This window comes from Capricornis sumatraensis, chromosome 16 (genome assembly GCF_032405125.1).
Source record: "Capricornis sumatraensis isolate serow.1 chromosome 16, serow.2, whole genome shotgun sequence".
In the NCBI taxonomy this organism is placed as follows: Eukaryota; Metazoa; Chordata; class Mammalia; order Artiodactyla; family Bovidae; genus Capricornis; species Capricornis sumatraensis.
In genome coordinates, this window is record NC_091084.1 from 74,463,991 (window position 1) to 74,483,046 (window position 19,056).

General features: G+C 42.3%; 1 protein-coding gene and 1 non-coding gene across 5 annotated transcripts in view; both read left to right on the forward strand.

The window, feature by feature from the left end:
• Nucleotides 1-290: 290 nt before the first annotated feature.
• On the forward strand, nt 291-362 carry TRNAY-AUA (transfer RNA tyrosine (anticodon AUA)). Its single transcript has one exon. It is a non-coding gene; the product is annotated as a tRNA-Tyr (tRNA).
• A 2,912-nt stretch (nt 363-3,274) lies between these two features.
• Nucleotides 3,275-19,056, forward strand: part of ALKBH3 (alkB homolog 3, alpha-ketoglutarate dependent dioxygenase) — a 42,805-nt gene continuing 27,023 nt past the window's right edge. Inside the window, exons 1-8 of one of the 4 annotated variants that reach the window (XM_068988683.1) lie at nt 3,275-3,401; nt 4,508-4,629; nt 5,035-5,180; nt 5,283-5,386; nt 6,606-6,640; nt 8,981-9,028; nt 14,754-14,857; nt 16,412-16,500. In XM_068988683.1, coding sequence (XP_068844784.1) covers nt 5,102-5,180; nt 5,283-5,386; nt 6,606-6,640; nt 8,981-9,028; nt 14,754-14,857; nt 16,412-16,500 — 459 coding nt within the window. In that variant the 5' untranslated portion in view covers nt 3,275-3,401; nt 4,508-4,629; nt 5,035-5,101. Of the gene's footprint in view, nt 3,598-3,643; nt 3,767-4,507; nt 4,630-5,034; nt 5,181-5,282; nt 5,387-6,605; nt 6,641-8,980; nt 9,029-14,753; nt 14,858-16,411; nt 16,501-19,056 lie in introns of those variants that run through there. The other 3 variants (XM_068988684.1, XM_068988682.1, XM_068988685.1) reach the window with 3 other exon arrangements.

The following is a 19,056-nucleotide window of genomic DNA, read 5'->3' on the forward strand; positions in this document are numbered from 1 at the left end:
CAGTGGATTCTGCAAAAACCTACTGGGGCTTCAGGAGGGTTGTCTCAGGGGAAGAGACCCAAGAAGGGTAGTGCAAGAGTAAAGGGTCAGGGATGACAAGGGTGCAAATCAGAGGCAGTTTTAAGGCCTGCCCTTACAGTGGAAGGCCCACCATGGAGCCAGCCACTTGCTAGCTATTGCTCCCGCCCCTGCCATCACAAGCACATCGTAACAGTCAGGACTCAAAGAGGAGACAGAAATCATACAGTGATTCAGAGGGAATTTAGGGATTACCTACAAAGGGTAAGACTTCCCTGGTGGCTTAGACGGTAAAGCGTCTGCTTATAATGCAGGAGACCTGGGTTCGATCCCTGGGTTGGGAAGATCCTCTGAAGAAGGTAATGGCAATCCATTCCAGTATTCTTGCCCGGAAAATCCCATGGATGGAGGAGCGTGGTAGGCTAAGGTCCATGGGGTCGCAAAGAGTTGGACACGACTGGGCGACTTCGCTTTCACTTTTTTCACTTACAAGGGGTAAAGGGAAACTCTAATATATAGCCATTACCTACCTTGATGTTGAGGCAGAACACGAAGGCAGGCACAAATACAGAAGCGCTCCCAACCCATCAGGAAGCACAGACCGGCGCTGTACTTTCCACGTCGTCTGCTCCAGCGGAGGGTTTTACGGGGCTTTTAAGCAGAGGGTAACCAGGCTCCTCAGACACAGGAGGGCAAACTGCTGCCATTGCCAAGGGAGGTTCAGGGTGGCTTGGGAGTTCCATATGGTCAATTTCACCTGGGTCCAAGCAGATGTTCCCTATTTCAAATTTTGGAATCCCATTTCTTCCAGTTGAAGATGATGCCAACTTCACAAGAGTTGTTAACAAGGCTGTAAATTCAACTAATTCACAGCAGAGAGGTGCCAATCACATCAGGCTACCATGTACTGAAGAGCTAGCTAAGAGGAGCACCCTGGAATCAGGGGAAAGAGCTCCTTCTCATTCTAATGTCCCTCCAGCATCCTCTACTGATGAAGCTTAATACTGGGACAAATGGCAAGAAAAAAACGTTCCAGTATTGCAAGCAAGGCAGAAAAGGACTGGGGCTGAGTCAACACACTGGTGACTGGCAAAGCACCCCTACCTTTATTGTCTCTTCCATGGTCTCCACCACCACCCACGAAAGCAAAAACACAAATACTGCAAACAGAAATGAGGAAACCCAGGATGCCAACAGCCATCAGGAACATCTTTTGAAAGCTATATACTCACATGTATCTAGGGTGACCTGCCATCTGTTTGCCCAGGGTTCTTTGCCCAGCTTTAGCACTTAAACTCTTGCGTCCTAGGGGCACCCCTCAGTCCCAGAAAACCTGGAACATATTTGTCACCATACATGCATCCCAAAGGTTTTCAAACATTCTGTGCATCAGAATTGCCTTGGGCACTTGGTAGAAATACAGGTGATTCTATTAAATCTGTTAAAGGTTATTTTGGGTGCAAGTGGACCATGAAGTGATTTTTAAGAACTTTTACTTGGAGAACAGACCAGGACTTCTTTCCATTCTAAAACCACAATCATTGAAAAGAAAGAGATGACATCCTTTGGAATTAGAGACAAGGTTCCTGAGCCAGAAGAAGACACTGACAAGTTGTTTGTTGACAGGGCTGCTACAGCTACTGCTAAGTCACTTCAATCGTGTCAAACTCTGTGCGACCCCATAGACGGCAGCCCACCAGGCTCCTCCATCCATGGGATTTTCCAGGCAAGAGTACTGGAGTGGGGTGCCATTGCCTTCTCCGGTTGACAGGGCTAAGTCACTTCAATTGCATCTGATTCTTTTTGACCCTATGGACTACAGACTGCCAGGCTCCTCTGTGCATGCAATTATCCAGGCAAGAATACTGGAGTGGTTTGCCATTTCCTTCTCCAGGGGCTCTTCCTGACCCAGGGATCAAACCCACATGTCTCATGTCTCCTGCATTGGCAAGTGGGTTTGTTACCACTAAGAACCTTAATTTATGGGTAAACTAAGCCTTAGTTTATGGGATGGGGGAAAGATAAAAATTATAGTCCGGCCTTACCACTTTTCTCTCCTCTCAGTTCAAGGATAAATCCTTTCCCCTTCAATGTCACAAAGTATAATAAAGAGTAACGGATGCTGTGAAATTAGATATGATAGTAGCAACAACGTAGGGTTGTTGATGGGGTATACTGAGCTTCCTGCAGGTTAAGCACTATATAACACCGTTTATTTTAAATACTTCCACAGTATAACTTGCACAAGGTGTAGTTAATTTAGCACTACTTCTGCTATTTTCACACTGTAAAGTGAAGTGAAGTGAAGTGACTCAGTCATGTCTGACTCTTTGCAACCCCATGGACTCTAGCCTACCAGGCTCCTTCGTCCATGGGATTTTCCAGGCAAAAGTACTGGAGTGGGTTGCCATTTCCTTCTCCAGGGGATCTTCCCAACCCAGGGATCGAACCCAGGCATCACAGGCAGACGCTTTACCGTCTGAGCCACCAGGGAAGCCTTCACACTGTAAGGTACATGATTTAACACGGCCACTTAAAGATGTTTCTCCAGAACTCAGACAGATTGAAGACACTTAACATTTATTAAGTTTCTATTGTGTTCCAGGCATCGTGCTAAATTCTGTAAATACATTATCTCATTTAATCCTCCCTACAGAAAAGCTATGCCCACTTCATAAAAAAGCAGGGTACCCGACCTAGATTATACACCAAGTATAAAGGTGTATAGCCTGAAACTCAGATCTCTTCTCTCAAGCAAACTTTGCAAATAGGGCGCGGACCTATTCTCAGTACTATGATAGAAGTCTGCACCGGCTGCAGGGAAAACAAACGAGGTGCATCTCAGACTCTCAGTGGAGTTCAGGATAAAAGTCAAACCCTGTTGCTCAGCGCACCATGACCAGGTCCCCCAACGCCTTCGCCCTTCCGCTGGGGCTCGGTCGCTCTTCCGGGACGGACCAAAGTAGCCGGCGCTTGGAAGTCTCTCGTCTTTGGTTAGGGGTGTGGGACTTCGGCCGAAGAAACGTCTTCATCCTCACCATCGCCACAGCCCACACTTAACGGGGCTCCACCGCACCCTTAATCTCTGGGTTCCCCTCGAACCCCGGCGCTGCCATCTTCACCTTCAGAGACACGGCCCTTTCGGCTCGAGGGACGCCGAGCCGCCCGGAGATCCGGGCTGTGGCGCCGGAAGAGGCGGCGGCGGCGGCGCGTGACGTCATAGGACGTGCTTGCTGCCGTGCGCCTGCGGCGGGGAAGTGCTGGAGTCGGGCCGGGGTCCTGAGACTCCCACAGACCGCCGGCGGCAGAGCAGGCCCGAGGCAGCGCGGGGTTCGCTTTCGCAAGAGCGGCTTTAAAACCTGCGCGCCCAGCTCCGCTGGCAGGTGCGGCCTCCCGGCCTGTCGCTGCGACTTGTGGGGACCGTCCTGCGGTCCCTTCCTCAGGGGGCTTCATTCAGGGCCTCCCGTTGGTGTGTGTGGGGTGAAACGGGTCTAAAATAAAGTTGCTTAAGCCTTATTGAGAGGACCAGACTCTTTCACCTTCGAGCATCGCTTAATTCTCACTCGGACCGTGAAAGAGGTATTGGCTCCTCTGTTGACAGAGGAGGAAACTGACTCGGAAAGGGGAAGGCATTTGCCTCGGGCCACGCCGCTGGGAAGGGTCAGATTCGGATTCAAAGCGAGTCCTTTGGCTGCCGCCGGAGCGCTCGCTCTTGGCCCTGGAAGCGGGGTTCTCGTGCTTAATTCGGGTAAAGAATCTCGGCGTGGAAGGTGGGGGTTAGTTAATAGTTTGCGAGACTCCGCAGATTCAGTCTGTCTGGGATGGGGTTCTGGAATCTGTATTTTCAGCAGCCGTGCGGCGCACGTAACAACACATCGCTCCCCTGTGAACACAGCAAGAATGATAGCTGGTTGTCGCGTTACGGTTTTAAAGCTTCCTCTACAAATCATGTGGGACTGGAGAGTAGGTATTTGGTTCTGCCCTTAACTCTGTGGGCAGATGGCAGCCTCCGTCCTCTGTCCACTTACTAAATAAGAAAACTTACATGCTTATCACTTGGGAGAATTTGTTAAACATACAGATTCCCAAGACCAGCTTAGTTCTACTGAATCAGAAAGTCTGGGGGTGGGGCTGGGGATTTGTAGGCTAAACAAGCTATTAAAAAGAGCCTGTTAACCTTTGAGAACTTTGGAGTGAAGTTGTCTTGGACCTATGAAAAAATGGACTATACGTCCGTATGTGCCCGCACCGTTCTCGTTTGATTTGGTTTGGTTTTGCCGATGTGTTTGCTCTGTTTTTGATGTGGGCTAGACTTTTATTGGCAAAAATGTCAGATTAATTACTGGTCATTATGGTGTGGATTTTTTACTTAAGACTGGAACGTGGTAAAATTTGATCGTTAATTACCTGTTGATTTCCTGAGTGACATTGGGTGAACCACTTAACCTAGTGGCCCTTACATATCTGTTTATCATCGTTTTCTACAAAGCTTGTTTCAGTGACAGACAGCTGTATCCATCCAACATCAAATCTTCTGAGACAGGCCATAGGTGACAAGCTTCAAGGGAAGTTTGATGCAGCCTGTGATGATGGAGTATGGAAATGCCCTGGGTAACTGAGTTTTAGCCTATTTCTGAATCTTCATGTAGGTGGCATATCACAGTTCTGTTGTGTTGTTGTCTTGGGGGACTAATAAGAATAATGTGGTTTATGGTAGATCCTGGTTATAGAATTTCTTAATATCTACTTTCTTGTGAATGAAGTGAAAGTACTTCAATAAGCTAAATCATTAAAAGATAAACATTGCAAAAGATAAACATTAAAAGCAGCATCCCCAAGTAACTTAGTAGGCTCCTGATTGAGATGTTGTGATCTCAGAGTTGATTTTATGTAGAAGCACTGATTGCTATTAAGTCATCTCATCTACTTGAAAGGATTATAGTCAAAGCTTGGTAAGTCAAAGCTTTCACAACCCCAACTTAAAGCATGTTTGTTTGGTTTTTTTCCTTTAAACAGATACCATTGTGTAGTTTGAATCAGAAATGAAATTTTCTGAAAGCTAACAGTAGAAGTCTCGGTCAGCATGGAGGACAAAAGACGGCGAGCCCGAGTGCAGGGAGCCTGGGCTGGTCCTGCTAAGAGCCGGGCCACTGCTCAGCCAGGCAAGGAACTGTGGGGAGCTCCTGTTTTTGTGTGTGTATGTGTGTGGACCAGTATCGTTCTCTTTTAATTAATGTTAAGGTTTGAATCTTCTCTCTTTTCAGCTCCCACTGCTGAGAACAATCTTCAACAGAGACCTGGTAAAACCTGGATGAACAAGGAGCAGCATCTGTCTGACAGACAGTTTGTGTTCAAAGAACCCCAGGAGGTAAATTCTTGTTTCTTCTTCAGCAGTAACAAACATTTATTTATAAAAGCAACAGTCACATAGTAGACACTCAAATAAATAGTGATTGAATAAGCTCACTAATAGAGAACTGAAAGGCCTATAGTAATAATGAAACGTGGAGTATTAATTTCTTAGTATGTCTGAGAATTCTTAGTAGTCTTCCCCCAATTTATAGACATATATAATTGCCTTTTTTTTTGCCAAGGAGATGTTCTGTGATTAGAGGTTATACCATGACTACTGCTGCTACTGCTAAGTTGCTTCAGTCGTGTCCGACTCTGTGCAACCACATGGACAGCAGCCCACCAGGCTCCCCCGTCCCTGGGATTCTCCAGGCAAGAACACTGGAGTGGGTTGCCATTTCCTTCTCCAGTGCATGAAAGTGAAAAGTGAAAGTGAAGTCGCTCAGTCGTGTCTGACTCTTAGCGACCCCATGGACTGGAGCCCACCAGGCTCCTCCATCTGTGGGATTTTCCAGGCAAGAGTACTGGAGTGGGGTGCCATTGCCTTCTCCGATACCATGACTAGAGTTTGCATTAGTTATCTAAGTTCTGCTGCTGCTGCTAAGTCGCTTCAGTTGTGTCCGACTCTGTACGACCCCATAGACTACAGCCCGCCAAGCTCCCCCATCCCTGGGATTTTCCAGGCAAGAGTACTGGAGTGGGGTGCCATTGCCTTCTCCATCTAAGTTCTAACAGTCCTAAAAATGCTAGTGTATCAAATATCTATGGAATTGGATTGAAATTTTAGCTACTGAATTGCTTAATCCCACTGGGAAAAATGTAAGAAACGGGGAAGAGTTGCTGTTTTTAATAACATGGGGAAAAGGAGCTAAAAATCAGGTATCTTGCTGTAGTAATGATTGCATAAATAATGATTAAAACCTCGTATTTCCTAGTATGTCTTCTATTTTTAAAAATCCCTTGGAAAGAATGTTTTTCTTCAGAGTGCTTACTGCTAGGAAAACATATTAATTCTAATTTTGTCATCCTTTACTGCCTACTAGTCACTCTGGAGTAGTTCTAAGAAGAGTAGAACCAGAAGTTTCTGATGGGATACTAAGAGCTTAGAATAAAACAGGGATAGTTTTAAACCTGCTTTGTTTTAACTAGGAATGAAAGGATACCATAATTCTGCAAGGAAACCTCCCTGGGGATTAGGAATCATTCAGAAATAATATCTGACCGTTTCTCTGCAGGTGGTACGCAGAGCCCCAGAGCCACGAGTGATTGAGTAAGTACACTGCTGCCCTCCTGGAACTGTTGCCCACAGTGAAACGGAGAGCCTCAGATCTTTCCCTTGGCCTGGTTTTTCCATCTGGAAAAGATAATGGCCAATTAGTGTCTTAAATTTTAAGCTGGGATATCCCTGTCTCAGATATCTTTAAACCTGGTCTTTTGAGAAGCCTTTCTGAATTTGCTGATGGTGTGGAAAATGCAACAAGATATCTGTTCCTTAAACTCAGACTGGTGTAGATTTCCTGACTCTGTTTGACTAACATATATACAGATAGCAGCTAAAATATCTCTTACGTAAAGACACAGAGGAATTTTTTTCCTGAGTCATTGAAACATGGTTCTTCAAAAAACCTTTTAGTATCAATTTACTAGCAGTGCTATGAAAACTGCTAGAAATCTAGAAGATTTTACAGTTCATTTATTAAAACCACAGAATTGTTCCAGAGCCATTAAATGATAATAAACATTTCTCTTATATTGATCTGTGTCTAAAAATATTATTTTTTAAAATGATGAAAGATGCTTTGATTTCTCTTGTCCTGCTTCTCAATTTCCATCTAATGCAGATAAATTATCTGTAGAAAGCATGCTTTTATTTTAGCAAATTAACATTATATGTGTACTATTGCTCATGAGCAAGTATTAAGCTGTTTGGCTATTTGCAGGTCAACTTGTATATCTTAGAAAAGTTTGAAATTAACACAAGTATCATCATATTTTCAGAGAGGATGTGTAGTTGTGGCCTGGCCACTAGTCAGCTATGTAACTAGTCCTTAGGTAAGTTATTACTGTCTCTCTGGACTTGTGTTTCCTTGCCTGTAATATGAAGAGGTTGGACTATATAGTCACTTAAGACCCAATCTGGTAGCTTTAACAGTCTTTGTTTTGCAAGTACAAATGTGATACTGCCTCCATCGATGGTAAGGAAAAGAAACAAAGCCAAGAAACCTGTTACAAGCTACAAATGGGACATTCAGGTTGAAAAAAAGGGACAATTGTGAATTTCCAAGACAGAGACAAAAAATGATGGTACTCATTCCTCCTTGACCATAGGGTTTGTTAATTCTGTTTATCTAAAATTAGTTATGCTAGATTTTTTTAATAGCCAGAAATATCCCTGATATTTGGAGTGAACCATTTTCTAAATATGGCCCAAAATATAGCACTGAAATATGAGCACTCTAGGAAGTTTTATAGCCAACTAATATTTTGAAGCATGCTATATGTTTATGATAATAACTCTGCCTACATTTTGGCTCAGAGTGGCTTACACATCCACCCAAAGGGCCCTGCTCAGAGATTATGAACTGCCAAGTCACCTGGAAAAGGATGACGTAAATACTGTCCCTTTATATTATTCTCCATAACTTATCTCTGTGAGAAGCGTCTGACACAGCTATCTGGACAGAAATACCTATCCAATCTGGATCACATTTCTTACCATGACGTGCCCTTCTGTAACAGTTTTGTACTTTCATACATTTGATTAAGTTCAGTAAACTTTTTACTCTTCATCTGTTGTGTGCTAGGCACTAGGAGACAGAAAAGTCACCCATTCCAGCCCTTCAGCAGCTCATAGTCTAGTAAATGAAATAGACATGTAGTCTGACAAATCGTGATCGTGACTGTCTTGGAACAGTATACTTCTAGGTGAGGTGTAGTGGTCACAGAGGATGAGCTATGTAACATTATTTGACTGGATCACAGGTCAGGAAAGGCTTAGACAAAGTGATACTGAGCTGAGATTCTGAAGGATGAATTAGAATTTTCCACTGGACCGAAGCTGGGGGCGAGTTGGATTGGGGGTGCTAGATAGTGGGGACACATGCTAGCATGTAGAAGAGCGTGGGATCAGACATGTGGTGGTATATTCAGGAGATTCCAAGCAGTATTTACCCTGAGGATGCTGAGTCTGTGGCAACTTTTATGAGGTGGAGCTCTATCATGGGGACCTTCTACTTTTGTTCCGTATATCTCTATTGCTCAATAGAGGGGATGCTCAATTTGGCGGCCCTTTTTATGATAGATTCCTATGCCACATCAACCTGAATTATGGGTGAAATATGAATGTATAGAATAAGAATTTACTTTATCCTGGCCTTTGCCTTCACGGCCTGATTTTGTCACGATTCTATACCCAGGGCCATTAATGGTTACCACCATCTTACCCCTTATCTCAGTGGTAGAAGAAGGTGGGGCTATATTTCCTTCATTGGGCACCCTCATCAGGAAGTGGTTTTGGTGAGCTGGGACTTGGTGCACTCCGAAGGACAACTCTTCCTTCCATGTTGTTTAACTTGGTACTAATAAATCTTTGTTTTCTTGGTTTCTTTAGTAAAGAGGGTGTGTATGAAATCAGCATGTCACCCACAGGCATATCTAGGTAAGTGAATTCTCACTAGAAAGGGACTATAGTTAATCACTTACTTCAAGTCTTTTGAAATATTTAGAATGTTTTCCTTGTAGAATGTTAACCTTGATTAAAGTAGGTAACATCTGCCCCTTAAATTCCTGGAGAGCAAATATGTGGTAATATCTCCTTTTATACTAGCTTCAAAACATTTTCATCACCTCTCTGTCAGGTATAGTATAATTGTTACTTCTCTAGTTGTTCATGTAAGGAAATGAGGTCCAGGGAGAGTCAATACTTTGTCCTAGTGCTACATGGCAGTTTAGTATTAAAGTTGAGTCTGGTCTCAACCTCTGTGCTGTGAGTGATATATTATTGTTGGGTTGTTGTAGTTGTTGTTCAGTCGCTAAGTCAGGTCCGACTCTTTGGACCCCATGGACTGTAGCATGCCGGGCTCCTTTGTCTTCCACTGTTTCCCGGAGTTTGCTCATACTCATGTCTGTTGAGCTGGTGATGCTGTCTAACCATCTCACCCCCTGCCATCTGCTTTTCCTTTTGCCTTCAGTCTTTCCCAGCATCAGGGTCTTTTCCAACAAGTCAGCTCTTCACATCACATGGCCAAAGTATTGGAGCTTTAGCGTCAGTCCTCCCAATGAATATTCAGGAATGATTTCCTTTAGGATTGACTGGTTTGACCTCCTTTCAGTCCAGGGGACTCTCAAGAGTCTTCTCCAGCCTCACGATTTGAAAGGATCAGTTCTTTGGTGCTCAGCCTTCTTTGTGGTGCAGCTCTCACATCTGTAATGAGTACTGGAAAAACCGTAGCTTTGACTATACAGACCTTTGTCAGCAAGGTGATAGTCCTGTTTTCTAATACGCTATTTAGGCTTGTCATAGCTTTCCTTCCAAGGAGCCAGTGTCTTATAATTTCACGGCTATAGTCACCATCCCCAATGATTTTTGGAGCCCAAGAAAAAAAATCTGTCACTGCTTCTGCTTTTTCCCCTTCTATTTGCCATGAAGTGATGAGACCAGATGCCATGATCTTAGTTTTTTGAATGTTGAGTTTCAAGCCAGCTTTTTCACTCTCCTCTTTCACCTTCATCAAGAGGCCCTTCATTTCCTCTTCACTTTCTGCCAGTAGAGTGGTATCATCTGCATATCTGAAGTTGTTGATATTTCTCGTAGCAATCTTGATTCCAGCTCAAGCTTCATCCAGCCCGACATTTCACCTGATGTACTCTGCATATAAGTTAAATAAGCAGGGGGACAATATACAGCCTTGATGTACTCCTTTTCCAGTTTTGAAGCAGTCCCTTGTTCTATGTCTGGTTCTAACTGTTGCTTCTTGACCCACATTCTCAGGAGACAGGTAAGGTGGTCTGGTACTCCCATCTCTTGAAGAATTTTCCTCAGTTCATTGTGATCCACAGAGTCACAGGCTTTAGCATAGTCAATGAAGCAGAGGTAGATATATTTCTGGAATTCCCTTGCTTTCTCCATGATCCAGCAAATGTTGGCAATTTGATCTCTGGTTCCTCTGCCTCTTCGAGACCCAGCTTGTACATCTGGACGTTCTTAGTTCATGTACTGCTAAAGCCTACTTGAAAGATTTTGAGTATAATGTTGTTATCATATGAAATGAGTGCAATTGTATGATAGTTTGAACATTCTTTGACATTGCCCTTCTTTGGGATTGGAATGGAAACTGACCTTTTCCAGTCCTGTGGTCACTGCTGAGTTTCCCAAATTTGCTGACATACTGAGTGCCACACTTTAACAGCATTATCTTTTAGGATTTTAAACAGCTCAGCTGGAATTCTCTCACCTGCGCTAGCTTTGTTTGCAGTAATGCTTCCTAAGGCCCACTTGACTTCACACTCCAAGATGTCTGGCTCTAGGTGAATGACCACACCATCATGGTTATCCTGGTCATTAAGACCTTTTTCTGTATAGTTCTTCTGTGTACTCTTGCCACCTCTTCTTAATCTCTGCTGCTTCTGTTAGATCCTTAATGTTTCTGTCCTTCTTGAGACCATCTTTGTATGAAATGTTCCCTTAGTATCTCAATTTTCTTGAAGAGATCTCTAGTCTTTCCCCTTCTATTGTTTTCCTCTATTTCTTTGCATTGTTCATTGAAGAAGGCCTTCTTATCTCTCCTTGCTGTTCTCTGGAACTCTGCATTCAGTTAGGTGTGTCTTCCCCTTTCTCCATTGCCTTTTGCTTCTCTTCTATCCTCAGCTCTTGGTAAAGCCTCCTCAGACAACAACTGCCTTCTTGCATTTCTTTTTCTTTGGGATTGTTTTGGTCACCATCTCCTATATAGAGTCCGTAGCTCTGCAGGCACTGTGTCTACCAGATCTAACGCTTTGAATCTATTCGTCACTCCACTGTACAATCATAAAGGGTTTGACTTAGGTCATACCTGAATGGTGTAGTGGTTTTCACTACTATCTTCAATTTAAGCCTGAATTTTGCAGTAAGGAGCTCATGATCTGAGCCACAGTCAGCTCCAGGTCTTGTTTTTGCTACCTGTATAGCGTTTCTCCATCTTCAGCTGTAAAGAACAGAATCTGATTTCAGTTTTGACCATCTGGTGAGGTCCATGCGTAAAGTCATCTTTGGAGTTGTTAGAAAAGGGTGTTTGCTATGACCAGCATGTTCTCTTGACAAAACTAATAGCCTTTGCCCTGCATCGTTTTGTACTCTAAGGCCAAACTTACATGTTATTTGGGGTATTTTTTGTGGACTTCCCTGGTAGCTCAGCTAGTAAAGCATCTGCCTGCATTGCAGGAGAACCCAGTTTGATTCCTGGATTGGGAAGATCCGCTGGAGAAGGGAAAGGCTACCCACTCCAGTATTCTTGGGCTTCCCTGGTGGCTCAGCTGATAAAGCATCTGCCTGCAATGCGGGAAACCTAGGTTTGATCCCTGGTTTGGGAAGATCCCCCGGAGAAGGGAAAGGCTACCCACTTCAGTATTCTGGCCTGGAGGATTCCATGGACTGTATAGTCCATAGGGTCACAAAAAGTCGGACACGACTGACTGACTTTCACTTTCACTTTTGGGTATTTCTTGACTTCCTACATTTGCATTTCAATCCCCTATGGTGAAAAGAACATCTTTTTGTGTGTTAGTTCTAGAAGGTGTTGTAGATCTTCATAGAACCAGTCAACTTCAGCTTCTTCGGCATCAGTTGTTGGGGCGTAGACTTGGATGACTGTATTATTGAATGGTTTGCCTTGGAAATGAACTAAGATCATTCTGTCATTTTTGAGGTTGGACTCAAGTACTGCATTTGGGACTCTTCTGTTGACTGTGAAGGCTACTCCACTTCTTCTAAAGGATTCTTGTCCACAGTAGTAGATATCATGATCATCTGAACTAAATTCACCTGTTTGTGAATTTAATTCATTTTAGTTCACTGATCCATTTTGGTTCACTGATCCGTAACATGTCAATGTTCAGTCTTACTATCTCCAGCTTGACCATGTCCAGTTTACCTTGATTCATGGATCTAACATTCCAAGTTCCTATGAAATACCGTTCTTTACAGCATTGGACTTTACTTTCCCCACCAGACACATCCTCAGCTGAGCGACATTTCTGCTTTTACCCAACCACTTCATTCTCTCTGGAGCTTTTAGTAATTGCCCTCTGCTCTTCTCCAATAACATGTTGGATACCTTCAGACCTGGGTAGGGGGAGGGGGCTCATCTTCTGGTGTCGTATCTTTTTGTCTTTTCACGCTGCTCACTGGGTTCTTGGAGCAAGAATCCTAGGGTGGGTGCCGCTTCCTCCTCCAGTGTGCCGGCTTCTGTCACAACTCTGCACTGTGCCCCATCTGTCTTGGGTGGCCCTGCGCAGCATGGCTTATAGCTTCATTGAGTTACACAGACCCCTTCACCATGACAAGACTGTGATCCACGAAGGGGATCGCTTATTATTGCATGGATTATTATGTTAATCATGCATTATTATATATAGTATATGTTAAGTTATATTGTATTGCTATATAAAGGTAGATTTCAGTAATATTAAAGCATATGCGGTTTAGGGTATGTTAGGCTGTAGTCATTATTTCATTTTGAAAGCATCACCTTAGTGCTTGTTGCTGTAAATTAAGGAGATGTTTAAATAAATCAGAATTCATGTATCTAAGTGAATTGCTTAGAAAGAGTAGCTTTTGCATTTGAAAGTCTCTGCAGTTAGTCCAGTGGCACTGCCATTGTTAAAACCCTTTTCAGAACTTCCGTTTTCAGAACTTCCCTTTTAGAGCAAGTTTAATAGTCACACAAGGAAACCAGTTGCATTCTTTTTGTTACATGTCATTGTTAACCTGGTATGGCTTCAGGTGAGCTCTTTAAAATATCAACTCACAATACGTGTAAGCCGAATTATTATCCTTTACACTGGAACCTTACACAGTGCTGTATGTCCATTATATCTCAGTAAGACTGGAAACAAAATAATAATTCAGATCAAACATTGGAAACTGTACAGCTGGTTAAAATTAAAAAATTCCTTGTTAAACTGTTAAAAAAAAAATCATACGTACCTTCAAAGAGTGAAAATTTATTACCAGCAAGGCTGTTGAAGAGCATGTTCCTGTCTTTCAGAACATTTCTTAAGAAAGTTATCCAGAAATTCAAATGCATTGTTAAAATGAAATCTTATATTAGGGACATTGAAATCAAAACCACAGTGATATACCACTTTATATTCACTAGAATTTCCACAGTCAAAAAGACAGCAATAAGTGTTATTATAAGAGAGAATGTGGAAAAACTAGAGCCTTCCTCTATTCTTGGTGGAATGTAAAATAGTACAGTCCACTTAGAAAAAAGTTTGGTGGTTTCTTAAAAAGTTAAGCATACCTTTATCACATGACCCAGCAGTTTCACACTTAGATATCTGATTTCAAGAGAAATGAAAACACATCCATACAAAGACTTGTGTGTGAAGGTTCATAGCAGCCTTCAAAATAGACAAAAGTAGAAACAACTCAAATCTCCATCAATTGGTGAATGGACAACAAAAGGTGTTATATCTATATAATGGAATATTTTATTCCACCATAAAAAGAAATGTTGTTTTGATAATGTGCTACAACATGGATAAACCTTGAAGACATTACACTAAGTTGAATTTTACAGTATATTATACTATACCTCAGTAAAGGAGAGAAAAAAAGATATCTAAAACAATTCTGAGCTGACTTGGCATTGTTGAAATAAGTGTCTATTCAGTGAGATAAAAAATCCTCGTTTGGATATCTTTAGTTTGTTATAGTTATAAATGATTGCTTTCCCTACGATTGGCATAGTCTCGGAAGACTGTCAATTGTTAAAGTAACACAGGGCCAAGCATTTTTTTATTCTGCTTTTCACAATGATGCTATCAGGTGGAGGTCATCTTTGTGTGACAGATGATAAAAGCCAAGGTTCCGAGAGGTTAAGTAACTTGTCCAAGGTTTCACAGCCCAGCAGTGCTGGGGTAGTATTTGAACCATGTCTGTGAAAGCTGTCGTGTACCTCCTTATCCTTCATTGCCTGTTTCATTGCCTGTCTTAACTTGGCAGAGATTGGTTTTTCATCTGGACCATCATGATCTGGATGATACCACGCTCTGGGGGTGTGGCAAGATGATTTCATCTACCCACGAAAGGAAGCATCGTCCAGATTCATTTACTCCGCTGATGGCTGGAGTCCACCCGTCTTCTGTGTTCTTTAGTTAGGAGCTGTTCTTTCTGCCTCCAGGGTGTGTTTGTGTCCTGGCTTCGTTGACTTGAAAGAGGCCAACTCAGTGTTTGAACAGCTTTGTCGGGATGTTCCCTGGAAGCAGAGGACCGGCATCAGAGACGGTAAGTGGATATCTTGGGATCACAGTTGTTGATGTTTGGCCCTCCTTTCCAGATTGTTTTCCAGTATGCTTGCGTCTTGGCATCGCAGCCAGACTTGCACAGATGTTCAAAGCCTAACTGGAACCCTAAGCGGAAGCAGGAATTCGCCAAAGGGGACAGGGCAGTGTTCCTCGCAGAAGACACAGCGCATGGTCCTGTGTGTGGCAGAGGTGGGCTTTCAAGGAAAGGAAGGAAGTTTGGTTTGGCTGAGCTGTGGTTGACATGCTTATCTCCTAGTGTTTGATCACTGTTCATTACTTCAGACAATGCCAGCTTCCCTCTTTCTTCATAGAAGCTTCCAGAACTTGTTTTTTTCTGATTCTGTTTGGCATCTGTTCTTTCCATCATCTTTTTATTGTCACTCTAGTCTCACTAGAAGTCTCCTTTAGCTTCAGGACTTGTAGCATTCTCCTGAGCTTGTCAAGATTGCCTGACTTGGAGTGGGTACTACACAAGCAGCAGTACCTGCTATACCAAAGGTGGTCACTGGGGGGCGTTGGTGCTCTAGCATAGAATCTTTTTTTTTTTTCCTGGCACATTGAGTGATTTTAAATTTTCTGTGGAGAAAGAGGCAAAGTATACTGGCATCACTTTTGTAACAAGCATCAGAAGGAGAGTCGGCTCTTTCAGGGCAGCCTTCTAATTCCCAGCAGTTTCTACAGCAGGGCTTTTGGTGACAGACTTAGCTTCAATTGCTGGCTCTTTCAAAGTGATTGTTTATTTTAGACAAATGATATAGTTAAGTAATTTTCTGATTCTTAATTTTTCTGATCAAGAAAATAGAGCTAATAATAATACCTATCTTGCAAGGTTGTTGTGATAATTAAATGAGACAGTGCCTGGTAACGTACTTAACAGAATACTTGGCACATAGTAAGCCTTCAGTGAATGTTAACTGCTTTTATTATTATTGTTGTTGTAGTGGTTGCAGTCAGTTGTAGGGAAAAATAGCAGATCTGTGAGTAGCTCCTTCTTTAATTATAAAGTGGCCATCAAAAACTTCTGATTAAAATTAAATATGTGCTATGGTGAGTCAGAGCACCTTTTTCTTTATTTGGAATTAAAAGGGCTTAGATAGTGGTGGCACATGGGTGAACAGTTGGTTTTGTTTCCTGTATGGACGTTCATGCCACAATTTCCTACCTACAAGGGTTCAAACTCCATGTCCTGCATCTTAGACCCTCCCCAATGTGAATCCTCTGTCCTGTGGTGTGACTCCTTCACTCTGGTTTGTGTCACCACTGACACAAATGGGTCACACACATTCTTACCCCAGAGCTTCACTCGTACTGGTTCTGCCAGTATACCCTCTCTTGCCATCCTTTTAGCTGTCCCATGCCACTCCTGAGGTCCCGTGCCCCTTATGAAGGTGGAACCTTGGGTCAGAGCCCATCCCGCCTCTTCCTTTGTATTTCTCATAGCTCCCTATACATTACTAGGCAGGGTGTTGGCACTCGGTAGGTACACGTAAAATAGCATCAAACCCTTTCAAAGGCCCTGTATTTTCTTTCTTAGATGTAACTTACCAGCAACCAAGACTTACAGCATGGTATGGAGAACTTCCTTACACTTATTCAAGAATCACTATGGAACCAAATCCTCACGTATGTTGGAATGTTGTTATTGATATGGTTTTATAGACGATATACTATGCCTGTAGAGTACTGTGAAATAACAATAAATGGCCTTGCGGAGCTGCGCGGTGGTTCCTAGTTCAAAAAACCCTCCAAGTTCAAACACTGAGTCTTTGTGCTTATCACCATGGATGTGCTTTTGATCCACAGATGAAGTCAGAGGATGAGAAAAAAAAAACTGGAACTAGAGTAAACTAGAACCAGACGCAAGGATTTCAGAGAAATGAATCATTTATTTTCCTAATCTCCTCCTTCCCCAAGCTTTTCTGCCATAGCCCTTTGTGTATCTCCTGGTATATATTTGCTCTGGTTCCAAATCCTTACGACTGACCAGTGAGGGCAGAATGTTTCTTTCCATGTCTCAGGCTCTTTTCCCATTTGTGAGAAAAATCTGTTCCTTTTCTTGTTGACTTTGTATTCATTCTGTGGCTGCAGTTCTCATACTTATCATTGCTTTGGCTTGTCTCTACTGCTTCTTGTGTTTTTAAAAATGTCCATGAAAGACGAAGAGATTCTAATGTATAAATTAAGCTTATCCAGATGATGGAATTAAGATCCAAGAAATAGCTCTCTGTTTAGTCCTTGGAATCTTGCCTTTGGCAAATAATAATATGGTTTTTGGGTGTTTTTTTTTTTGAAGGAGACTTTGAAGAAAATGGAGTTTTTGCTTATGGCATTGGAATAAAGAGAAATGTGACACATTTAGAACTCCTAGTAATTTCTTATCATAAACTAGCCTTTTACTAAAATGTTCAGGGATTAAGTATTGACTGAAGGGAACATGACTTTTTCACATGAAGAGATAGATGGGTTCTCTGGTTTCTAAGGCTACATTTAGAATGTAACCCAGGGAAGTACTGAGGAGACCCTTTATATCTGAAATTGACTTGGAAACATGAAGAGAATCGAACTAAGCCAGTCCAGCATAAACTGCTGGATATGTTTCTGTCAGAATTAGTGTATCTTCTTATCAACAGTTATAACAGAGAAGTTGAGGATTAAATAGCCTGTGGGAAAGAAGTTCTTTCATTCTAGCTGATCTTTCAGAACAGGATTTCTCAACCTTGGTATCACTGACATTGCAAACACGACAACTCTTTGTTGTTAGGTTGTCCTGCGCATTGTAGGATGGTTAGCCGTATCTGTGACTTCTGCCCCCTAGATGCCAGAGGCACCCCTTACCCAGTCAAGGCAGCCAAAAATGACTCTGGACGTTGCTAAACATCTGTTGGGGTTCCAAACTGACCTTGCTTGAGAACCACTGCTTTAGATTAAACGTGAGACATGTAAGGTCTGCTGAGGTAGAGTGACCACTTATGCTTGGCGACATTTTGACAACTCTTCAAAAGAATTGTTTAAATGACAACCCTTTTCTCATATCATAAGTAATATGTGTTTATTACTGAAAATTTAGAAACTGCAGGTAAATATGAAGAATATTAAAATTTTGAATAGTGCTTCCATCTGATGATTTGGTTCCAGTCTTTTTTTTCTTTTTAAGCAAATATATGTAGAGAATTTCTCTATAAAAATAAAAAATCAGTTATTCATATAGTACATTTAATTTTGCTGTATTATTAACATATTGTAGTATCATAAGGTTGTCATGTTAGAATTCTTTAATTTGAATTTGACTGGCTCATAACTTTGTACTTATTGCTAATAGATTTAGTTTTATACCATCTGGAACGAAATCAAAACAGATGTCCCTTTTAAGGGAAGATTCCCTAATGTGTATATATGTGTTGGGGATATTAGTTTAATTTTAAAGTTGTTTTTACCTCAAGCTTAGTATTCCATAGCACAGGAGGAGGTTCAATCATAGGTACTTAAACATCTTTTAGTCTTTGAGTCTGTTCTTGGCTGCACTGGGTTTTCATTGCAGCATGCAGACTTTCGCTAGTTGCAGCACGTGGGGGCTTATCTAGTTGCAACTTGCAGGCTTCCATCATTGTGGAGCATGGGCGGGTGGCTTCTAGAGCGCATGGGATCAGTAGTTGCTGCTTGTGGGCTTGCTAGTTGCCCCCGGCATGTGGGATCTTATTCCCTAACCGGGGATCAAACCCATGTTCCCTACACTGGAAGGTGGATTCTTAACCAGTGGACCACCAGGGAAGTCCCTTTTAGTCTTTTTTCCAAGCTAAATCTTATATGAATCCACTGTGTGGAAATAAAAGAGTACCCTCACTGACTGGTAGTCTCATCATCTTGACCTCTCCTCCTTTCTCCTCCTGTGGTCCCAGAGGCATCTCTGTGGTACCTGGGTCTCTGCAAAACACTGAAGTCCACCAAATAGGTCCTTGTATTTTCTCATACTCTTTTCCTCAAATGTCTTTTAAGGATAGAATGTCTTCACTGAAGAGTGAGATGACGCTGGATTTTAATTTAGACTTTCAGTTCTGCGGGATCTGTATTTAGAGTATTGGTTGGAGAGTCTAAATTAATCCCCTAGTTCATTATTCCTTGTTTTCTCCTTTTCTACTTACTTCACCACCAAAAATAACCAAGAAAAAAAAATATATTCAC